Source organism: Gavia stellata, chromosome 33 (assembly GCF_030936135.1).
Source record: "Gavia stellata isolate bGavSte3 chromosome 33, bGavSte3.hap2, whole genome shotgun sequence".
NCBI lineage: Eukaryota > Metazoa > Chordata > Aves > Gaviiformes > Gaviidae > Gavia > Gavia stellata.
In genome coordinates this window covers 2,762,198-2,772,373 of record NC_082626.1, presented here as the reverse complement: position 1 = coordinate 2,772,373, position 10,176 = coordinate 2,762,198, and the positions used below count along the sequence as shown (strand labels likewise).

At 63.3% G+C, this 10,176-nt stretch overlaps 1 protein-coding gene across 3 annotated transcripts; it reads left to right on the top strand.

Moving 5' to 3' along the window:
- The first annotated feature begins 3,057 nt into the window (after window positions 1-3,057).
- C33H1orf43 (chromosome 33 C1orf43 homolog) lies at window positions 3,058-7,032 on the top strand. 3 transcript variants are annotated; one of them, XM_059832290.1, is made up of 7 exons: window positions 3,058-3,126; window positions 3,998-4,099; window positions 4,360-4,468; window positions 4,721-4,774; window positions 5,089-5,255; window positions 5,375-5,433; window positions 5,860-7,032. In XM_059832290.1, exons 1-7 carry the CDS (start codon window positions 3,058-3,060, stop codon window positions 6,056-6,058), a joined length of 759 nt encoding a protein of 252 aa, XP_059688273.1. In that variant the 3' UTR covers window positions 6,059-7,032. The 3 variants fall into 3 exon arrangements, with proteins under 3 accessions (XP_059688273.1, XP_059688275.1, XP_059688274.1); XM_059832292.1 differs by lacking the exon at window positions 4,721-4,774 and adding an exon at window positions 4,833-4,841 and having other exon boundaries at window positions 3,059-3,126; XM_059832291.1 differs by having other exon boundaries at window positions 3,059-3,126; window positions 4,360-4,486.
- Window positions 7,033-10,176: the final 3,144 nt, after the last annotated feature.

Below are 10,176 nucleotides of genomic sequence, written 5' to 3'. Positions count from 1 at the left end.
GCGTGCAAAGCGGGGAAAGCTCAGAAGCAGCGTTAGCGAACGGCCCTGTAAGAACTGGGGAGTCTCTTGTCAAAGTCCGCGAGCGCAGGGCTCCACCAGGCTGAGAGACCTTTCCCCGAGAGCACGGAGACCCTAATGTCACCTCCGTGCCATGGCCCGATGTGCACGCCACCGCTCCTGCTCCCATCAGCATCTAGCATTCATTTGTAGGCAAGTTTTCAAATGCAATTGCTCCCACAGCTTCCCACAAAACCCCAAAAGTTCGCCCTTTGGGGCCACCCATGCCTTGCGGCAACTTAAAAACACAGTTTTCCAGCTATACAGTGCCAAGGTTTCTTATCAGGAAACAATCCAAGCTGCCTGTCCGGTCACCAGGAGCCCCCAAGGTGCGTGTGACACCGAGCAGATTTAAGGAAGAGCACCAAGCCTGGGCTTCACCCAAGGCAGAGCAGACAAAGCCTTCTGGGCTACGCAGCCATCCCTCCCACACTCCACGCAGGCTCCTTCCGCACAGTATTTATTTTCACTCTCCACCGCTACGTCCCTTGGAGTTCTAAGTGTTTCACGCACAAACAAGTTGTCATATTAAACCAATTTGGCAGCAGAACTGCAGGCCCAGAGGGAAGCAATCCTGCGCGTTTGCAGTAACTTAATCTGCAATTTCAATAGGATACAGTTCCAGCAGTCTGCTGCCCCGAACCTTTGTGCAGTGGCTGGGCATTGTTCAACAGCTGCCACGCTCCGCTCTGCCCAGCTGCGTTTCTGCCACGATTAAATCATGACTGTTTTTTCTTTAACATGCAAAAACCACAAGAAAAACATCTATTACAGAGATATCAGCCAGGTCCTGACCCTGCTAAGACCATCGGGTAAGCGGGCATCCCCACACACCACCACATGCGCTGCACCGAGGGAAGAGGACTCGGCTGCTGCTAATTTATTCCTCAATCATGTAACTTCAGTACAGCTCACGGGCAACATTTAACTGCAAATCTTGGTTATCCTGACACTTGAACTGGCCCTGCATGGAAGTAACAATAATAGGAGTTTACCGGTTCAAAGCAGTCTTCATCAAAAGTGGTTCCCCCCCCCTTTTTTTTTTAATTCAAACAGCAAACCCATATATATTCACCAAAACAGACATAATAAAAAGGGCGACTCCAGCCAAAGCGAACCGTGGCTGATCCACACCAGAGAAACAGCATTAAACCGGGCGAACGCTTACGTTTCAAGACAACGGGAAAGCGATGCATTCGTATAGGATTTAGGGAAAACAAGAAGCTTCACAGCTACAGGTTACAACATCTTTTCTTCAAAGAAGCTGCAAGTAAACGTGACGCGCTTTGTCGTTACCCCTTTTCCTTTTCAGACCACATCGCTACTCGCCTTCTACGTCTAGAGAGGAGAGATTCTCGGCTGCACGAAACGTGGAGTCTCCGGAAAAAGAGGTGATACAGAAACGTAACGAACTGTTCATTTTATTAGAAATTTCAGGTAAGTTACAATTTTAGAACAAGGATCTGTCAGTCACATCCGCTATCCCCGGCTGTGTCAGACCTGCCAGCCGATGCCGGGCGAGTCCCGGCACATCCCAGCCTCAGTTTCCCTTATCTGTTAATACAGAAAATTGGTATTTCCATCCCCCTCCAACAAAGCTTAATTAACACGTGCAAAAGGCTCCGAAGCTCCAAAGGAAAGGACCACGGAGGGCAAAGTATTCGGAAAGATTTTCCTGCAATGTGGGACAGAACAAGCACCCAAAGGAGCCCGACGCGGGGGGCTGGTTTATCAGTGTTATGATTTTTCCTCTGGAGCAAAGACATTGCGGCTGCAAACCGAGTAACTCCCATGCGTGCCAAGTACAAGATTTTGGGGGGATGCCCCCGGATACGCCATCAGAGACCCCAGTTTGGTATCGATGTGCAGCGCTTTATTGGGAGGACTCAGGGGCCGGTGCTGCCGTCCGGGAGCGTGCGGGCAGAACACCCCACACCGACACGGAGGCGAGTGCCACGCACGGGACCTCGAGCGGGGCACACGCTCGCGGGCCGGGATTGCTCCAGGACCACCAAACCCGCATCGCCCGGGAATTTCGAGCAGGCCACCGGGAGCAGCGGCGGGGCCCGCCCCGTACCGAGGGGCCGCCGCCGGTAGCGGCTCCCGGGGCGCTGCCGAAGAAAGGGGGCCGGAAGCGGGCCCGGTCGCACGCGAGGAGCCCCGAGAACACGACGGGATTGGGGCAGCGCGGCCCCCATTGTTACCGCCGGCAGCGGCGGGGCCGGGCGCGCCCCGGGAGCACAGCAGGGCCGGAGCCGCCCGGTCCCGCGGCCCAGCAGGCCCCGCGGCCCAGCCCGCGGCACGCAACAGGGACGAGCGGCCGGAGGGAACCGGAGGGAGGCGGAAAGGGCCCGCGGGGCCGGGCGGCAGCCCCCGCGGCGGCGCGGCGCCAGGCCGGGCCCGCACCCGGGAGGCGGGCAAGCGCAGGCCGCTTCCGCCCTCATGGCCGCGGCCGCCATTCCCCCCTACGCCCGCCTCCAGCCCGCCCGCCCGCCCTCACCTGCGGCGGCCGCGCGCTACGCCAGCCCCCGGCTGCGGCCCGGCCCACTAGGCCGCGCGGGGCCCGGCGGCGGCGGCGGGGCGCGGCGGCCGCCCCCGGAGCGGCGCGGCGGAGCCGGGCGGGCGGCGGCGGGGCCGGGCGGGCCGAGGGGCGCGCGGCGGTGGCGGAGGGGTGGGGGAAGGGGGGGGGCGGGATTTAAAGGGGCCGCGCGCAGTTACCGGAGCCGCCGCCGCCTCCGCGCAGCCAACTTTACCTGGGTCTCACCACACTGACAACTACCAGCGGCGCCCGCCCCCATCACGTGACGAGGGGAGGGGCGGGGCCAGCCCGGCTTCACCCACGTGACGCGCAGGGGACGGGGAGGGGCGCTCTCCTGGCGGTACGCGTGTGTGACGCGCCGCGCCGCGTCACGTGAGAGCGGATCCTCTCCCTGTCACGTGGTGGGGGCGCAGAGCGGCTTCGGCGGCCGCCATGTTGTGCGGCCCCGGGCCGGGCCGGGGATGGCGGGGGCCGGCAGCAACTGGCTCTCCGGGGTCAACGTGGTGCTGGTGATGGCCTACGGCAGCCTGGTGAGCCGGGCGGGCGCGGGGCGGCCCCGGGGGACGGGGACGGGCCCGGGTGTCCGGGGAGACGGGCCTGCTGTGTCCGGGGGGACGGGGCCCCCCGTGGAACCGGGCCCGGGGTGTCCGTGGGGCTGCTGTGAGGCCGGGCCCGGGGTGCCCGGGGGGCCCCCGTGAGGCCGATCCTGGGGTTTCTGTGGGGCTCCCGTGGGGCCGGCCCCGGGGTGTCCGTGGGGCCCCCGTGAGGCCGATCCTGGGGTTTCTGTGGGGCTCCCGTGGGGCCGGCCCCGGGGTGTCCGTGGGGCCCCTGTGAGGCCGATCCTGAGATTTCTGTGGGGCTCCCGTGGGGCCGGCCCCGGGGTGTCCGTGGGGCCCCCGTGAGGCCGATCCTGAGGTTTCTGTGGAGCTCCCGTGGGGCCGGGCTGGGGCCCGGGGTGTCCGTGGGGCTGGGCCTGGGAGGTCCGTGGGGCCCCGGTGAAGCCGGGCCCGAGGTCTCTATAAAGCTCCAGTGGGACACGTCCCAGGGTATCCGTGGGGAACTCCCATAGAGCCAGACTCGGGGTCCTCACAGGGCTGGGCTGGAGTGCCCGTGGGGTCCTGGCGCCTGTGGGGCAGGGAGAGAACGTAAGCAGGAGCCTCTGTGGAGGTTGGGGTATTTGTGGGGCCGGCCCAGGTGTCCTTGGGGCTCCTGATGGGCTGAACAGGAACCCCTGTGCTTGCCGGGTTTGGGGGGTCTGTGGGGCCCCGTGGTTGCTCGGCCTGGGGTGTCCATGGGGTTGGGAACAGGGTGTCAGTGGGGCTGGGCCCGGGCTGCCCGTGAGACCCCCCCCCGGGGTGCCGCTCGGTGTGTCTAACCCCCCTCCCCACTGTGGTGCTCCAGGTCTTCGTCTTGCTGTTCATCTTCGTGAAACGGCAGATCATGCGCTTCGCCATGAAGTCCCGCCGTGGCCCCCACGTGCCTGTCGGACAGCACGCGCCCAAGGTGGGTGCGCGCGGCCCCGCGGTGGGGATGTGCCCTCCCTCCCCTGCGCCCACGGACCCATCCACGCCTGGAAGGGCAGGCAGGGTCTGTTTCAAAATCGGATGTTTCCAGGAGCTGCCACCTCGATGTGGTGATGGGCAGCTAGAGAGGGAGCAGGTTTATTTCAGAGGGGCCCCGGGACATGACTGTTACCATCCTTGTGATCCCACAAACAAAGCGAGTGCTCTATAAATGTTTGGGTTTTTTTCCCTGCTGTGCAGGATTTAAAGGAAGAAATCGACATTCGACTGTCGAGGGTGCAAGACATCAAGTATGAGCCCCGGCTGTTAGCTGAGGATGACAGCAGGCTTCTGCAGCTGGAGACACAAGGTACCCTCTCTCACTTGAGTGTCAGTCAGAGGCCACTAGAGACACCGTCCAGTGCTTGTCCCGCTATAGCAGGTCATTTCTCTGGGGCTGAGTGGCGTTGTTGGCCTCTCTTGTTGGCTGTCTTGTTGCAATGTCGCGTTGGGCGAGCCGACGCGAGCTGGTGTCTCTGCACTCTGCTCCTATCTGCTTTCCCCACCTTCCTCCTGCTGCCAAGTTTTGCAGAGCTTTCAGTTTGGGTTTTCTCTTTGCCAGGCTGTTATAACTACCTGTACAGGATGAAGGCGCTGGATGCGATCAGAACATCTGGTAAGGGAGCTCAGGGCAGGAGTGGGAGGGGAAGGGTGGAGAGAGACGGTGTGTGGAGGAAATAAGGGTGCGGCGCGTTGGCCAGCAGCCTTGTGATAAGGCTCAAGGTACTTGGGAATAGCAAGTCACTTATCCCACCCGGGGCTGGCAGTCTGAGGGTCCGCTCTGCTCACGCGTTGGGAGCAGTCAGCAAACGGAGGCAGCAGATGTGGTGGGAAGTTTAATTAGCTGCCAACTTTGATGTTGTCTGCAGGTGAACACAAGCGTTTTGACCTGTGCTTCAGCCGGTTGGGTTGTGCCTTTTTATTTTCCAGAAATCCCATTTCACGCAGAGGGCCGGTACCCAAAGTCTTTAATAGGGAAGAACTTCTGTGCCTACCTGCTGGAACTGCGAAATTCCAGCACCTCCTTCAAAGGCATCCGCAAAGCCTTGATCGACACCTTGCTGGATGGGTACGAGAGTGCCCGCTACGGCACTGGGGTAAGCGCCGGCGCTGCATCGCGCAGCAGGCTGTTCCTGCGCTCCAGTCTGACGGCCGGACTGAGGTTGTGCTGTGGCCTTGGCTGGGTTTTTCCACGGTCCTTTCTGTTTGCGTCCAGGTCTTTGGGAAACCGGAATATCTGCAGTACCAGGATGCTCTGAACGAGCTGGCAAATATGTAAGTGTTACTGCCGGAGTGTGTAGCTGGGGTGAGGCAGTGGCTTCTTGGGCCCCAGCAGCCCATCATGGAGGTGTGAACAGAGACAGGTTTTGGGGCAAAACCCAGCCTCTGAGTCATGGGCTGTTTACGCCTGTCCATCCTTCCAGGTTTACTTACTCCTTACAGTCCATCTGTTAATGCGTTTTTGGGTCTGTTACTTGGTCGCAGTCCACGTTCCTGTTTGCGTTGGCTACTTTGAGCCAGGGACCTTGCGTGGGCTCCAGGCCTGGCACCTGCAAAAGCGCCAGCCTTGGTTTTCAAAACCGCAGTGAGCGCCGTCATCCTGAGGGCAGATCTGCCTCACGTCGGACAGACGGATGCCATGGTCGAGCGGTTCCTCTGGGGAGGGCGGCAGCTGTGACGGTACCTCTCCTCTCCCTGCAGGACCAAGGCCCGGGGAGGCAGCAGCCAGCGACAGCATCAGTCAGCGGCGAAGGACCTCACCCTCTCCCCCGAAGTCTCCAATCCCGCCACCATCCAGGTCACCTACCTGCCTTCCAACCAGAAGAGCAAACGTGCCAAACACTTCCTGGAGCTGAAGAGCTTCAAGGATAACTACAACACGCTGGAGAGCACCCTGTGAGCTGCACAGGGAGCACTGCTCCGGGGACCTGCCACGAGCAGAGCCCCTTGCTGGGTGCAGCTGGTGTCCTGGGCAGGTTTTGGCCGCGGTTTGGCGTGCAGGCAGCGTTGGGAGGAAGCGGCTGTGCTCTCAGGTCTCCCTCTTGCACGATGTTGGAGATCGTTGCTCAGCGGAGGCTCCGTTTCAGCTGGTGGAGCTCGGCCCTCGCCAAGAGCCCGTTTCAAAGCAGCGCGCCCGCCTGCTGAAGCCGGAGGGGATTGGCCCGTGCGGCCTTCTCCGCGGCAGGCTTGGGACACGCTTCAGACTTGAGGCTTTGAGTCTGGCAACGTCTTGGAGCCCTGGCCCTGTGAATAAACTCTGATTAGCTTTAGCTTATTTATAAAAGACATCGATCCCAGCCAGCGCTCTCCTCCACCTGTCCTCTTTCCCCGTGACAGCCGGCGGGGCTGATGCTGTCTGTCCATCCTGTCTGTGTGGGTCTCAGGCTCTGGAGCCGCTCATCTGTTCTTTCCAAAGGGTGAATGCTCTTCTTTTCCCCGTGGCACCGTCGCTGCCTGCTGCTCTGAGCCAGGCGTGCCCAGCCTGCCTGTGTGCCCGGCCGTGCACCAGGGTGCCTGGACGGACTGTAAATAGTTTGGTGGCCGGTTCTCAGCCGCCGTGGCTGAGGTGCCTCTTTGGGCTGTGGTTTCTACTCTTTTTCTCCTGCAACTGGGCATTTGGGGACGTCTCGGGCAGACAAACACCAGCTTCGAATGTCCTGTCTGTCCTGCCAAGGGGGTGTTTCCTCCCACTCTCACCAGCGCCTCGTGTGCCAGCGGCTGCCGAGCCCCCGGGGGTGAAAGCTTGCGGCCCCCAACTTGACGTCTGCGTCCTGACAGGCCGATGGCAGCACCCGCTGCTCACCAGTCACTGCAGCGCGTACCGCGTGGGACGGGGGCCCCTGCCCCTCGCCTGGGCCTCTGCACTCTTTTTAATTGCTGTTTAATAAAATGACAGTTACCCTGAGCAGGATGCGTGCCGTCAGCCTCTGACTACGGGGAGCCATTCCCCGCCGGATCCAGGGCTGCGTCTGTCCCTGTGCCACTGCCACAGTAATCGGGATGCCGTTAACGGTGTGGCTGATGCAGAGGGTGATTGCGGGGTCCCTGCAGTGCCCGCCATGGCAGCGGCAAGCAGCCAGACCCCCTGGCTGTGGCGGGAGGAGGTGGGGCGGGTCGGGGAGTGGGGAGGTGGCTGTCTTGGCGCTCCCGGCAGCAGTTGGGGATGGTGGGGTGCAACATCCCCGTCGTGCGGGTTAAACCCTGGACACCCCAAATGCGTTGCTTTGGTTGCAGGTCTTGGTGAAGGGGAGCGGCTGCATAAGGCTGCTGGAGAAGTAGAGCCGGCAAAGGGAGCCCTGAGGGCTGAACCCCCTGTGCCGGGGGGCAGCAGGCAAGGGGGAGCCCCGGTGTGGGGCGAGCTGGGGCCCAGCCCTGCGGGCAGGCTTTGCGGGGGGCAGGTGCTGGGCACCCAGTCCTGCCCACCCCATGTCCCCACAGCTGTGGGCAGGCGGCCGGGAGACACCCGCAGTGCTGGGAGAGGATCTGGGCCACGGCCCGCAGGGTGCTGCAGCGGAGGATGGAGTTGGAGCTGCGCCTCGCCGGCAAGGAGCAGACGGTGGTGAGGCTGGGAATGGGTTGGGCACAGCCAGGTGCACCCAGGCCTGTGCTGCCAAGGTTGGGTGCCCCCCTTGTCCCACTCCCGTACCACATCCTGGGGGACCATGCCTCCCAGCACCGGCAAGTCAGGGGTTCAGCACCAGCTCCTGTGCCCAGCAGGTCCGTCGAGCCGCCCTGCACCGCTCCTCCAGGATAAGCACCAGCAGCAGCAGCGGGAGCTGTGCCAGCTTGGGAAAGCCTTCTTCGTGGAGCGGCTGTGAGTGGCTGACCTGGTGGGCTCAGCACCGGCCTGGCATCACCCAGCTTCCCGGCTGAGAATAAAACACCTTGAGCAAGATGGGGGCTGCGGCTGCTGCGTGCTGGGACGTGGGAGAGCCCTGGGCGGAGGTGGAAGGAAGGGGCAGCCCAGCACGATCACCATGGCTGGGATCTGGCAACGTTGCCCGCGACCCTACACGTGCCGGATCCTGCACACGCGGTCCTGGCCATGGCCACGCCAGGAGATGGCAGCACGGCCAGTGTGCCTCCGCCAGCCCTGCGTGCTCGGCAGCTGGGTCCCACTCGCTGCACGGATCCTGCCGTGCTGTGCCGGCACCGGGCACACGCTCCTGTCCCCTGTGGCATGGTGCTCCTGGCCCTGCGGCACAACCCTGCAGCAGCGGGGAGAGGAGGCCGGCTGGTCTGGATGCGATGCTCCCCAGCCCCACTGACTGTCCGGGCACCCCTGAACCCCAGTTTGCTCCCCAGCTAGGGGGGCCCCGTCTCCCGCCTCCTGTCCCCGCTGCCTGCGCCCGACCTTGGTGTCTCCCGGCCCCAGGGCCCATCAGTGCCTGCCCTGGCTCTGCTTATTGACAGGGCTGGGGGCCGCCGGGCTGGCACCCCCTGCCCACGGCCCTTCATTAGTTCGGCTGTCGGGTTGCATCATATCAGCCGCTGCTGCACGCATGCCCCCGGCTCCCAGCACCGTGCTGCTGCCACATGTGTCCCTGCCATCCCCACTGCCACCCTCCCGGTGAGGTCCTGCTGCCACCCCCATGGGGCCAGAGCTCCATATCCCCCAGCCCAGGCAGGCAGCGGGGCAGGGACTGTGCCCTCGTCCCTGTGGCACTCTGGCTGCCCCATGTCCTGCTCCATTGGCCCCCCAAAGTTTGCTCCCCTGCAGAGCCCCCAGTGTCATTCCCAAGGTCCGTTCATCCCGCTGTGGTGAAGCACCCGCATGCCCCGAACACCCTGAGAGACCCTGTGTGTCCTCGTGGCTGGACGCTGCTGGGTGGGTCCCAATGGCCACCCCAGAGAGGATCTGGGGTCCTGCCTTTGTCACCCACCTGTGCCCAGCACGAGGGGACCACATCCGCATGAGGGATGGGGCAGGGTGACAGGCCTCCTCCGGCCGCCCCGTGAAAGGAACGCTCCTGTGAACGGGGGGTCCCAGTGGCTCCCCCAGGGCAAGAGGACAGGGACACAGGAGGAGGGGACGTGGGGCACAGCCCCCCAGTGCCAGCCGAGGCTCGTCCTTGGGCAGGGTCACACGCAGCCCCTCAGTGGCACAGAGCCCGCCGGGACGGGCCGGCTCCCCGGTATTGACGGCCCTGCTAATGATGGCGGAGTGTGACCGGGGGCAGGAGCAGGCGGCGCAGGGCCATCGACCCATATCGACCGGCAGCGCTCAGCGGCAAGGGCATGGGGGTCCGCAGAGGGGGCAGCGGGACGTCGATGGGTGGTAATTAATGGGAACGAGGCCACGTGCATGGGGCCAGGGCGCTCGCCGGCCACGTCCCCCCGCCGGGCGCAGCTGAGCGCGGTTATAAATGGTGGCTGGGCGGCCCCTGAGCCAGACCGCCGAGGAGCCCCCCAAGCCGGCCCAGGTAAGGCAGTGACGGACGTGGGGTCCCCTCGGTCCTGGGCGCACAGGGACGGGTGGGCAGCACTGCTTGCCGTGCCATGCCATGCCATGACGTGCCAGTCCATGCCATGCTGTGCCATGGCGTGCCATGGCGTGCCGTGCTGTGCTGTGCCAGGAGACTGTGCCCGCAGTGCTCTGCTCCGGCTTCATCCCTGCTGCAGGACACCTCCTGCTCGGGCACCGGATTCCAGAGCTGGTGCAGCCGCTCAGGCAGGCTCCAGACATGGAGGCCAGGGTGCCACCTGCGCGGTGCCCTGGGGACATCCTGCCTTGGGGACATCCTGCCCGGGGAAACAGCGAGGAGTTAACCCACCTCCCCTGCTCTCAGCCTCTCCTTCTCTCCTTCTCTTGCAGGGAGCTGAGCCCTGGGTCCTGTCTGCCTCCGCCTGCCCCTGCCTCTGTCTGATATGTTTGATATTAGGTTGTTTTATTGGAAAACCAACTAAATATCAAACATATTCTTACAGCGCCAGGGATGCCCAGCGCCGACCCAGCGAGATGCTGCCTGTGCCCTCCTGTGGGCAGCGGGGAGGGTGGGGGGGATTCCCTCCGCACCC

What these genes read in the sequence shown, in the direction of transcription:
- C33H1orf43 (XM_059832290.1), top strand. Translation starts at nt 3,058, where the DNA reads ATGGCGGGGGCCGGCAGCAACTGGCTCTCCGGGGTCAACGTGGTGCTG. An exon ending in TCGGACAGCACGCGCCCAAG is followed by an intron (nt 4,100 to 4,359) that starts GTGGGTGCGCGC and finishes CCTGCTGTGCAG; the next exon opens with GATTTAAAGGAAGAAATCGA. An exon ending in GTGCCCGCTACGGCACTGGG is followed by an intron (nt 5,256 to 5,374) that starts GTAAGCGCCGGC and finishes GTTTGCGTCCAG; the next exon opens with GTCTTTGGGAAACCGGAATA.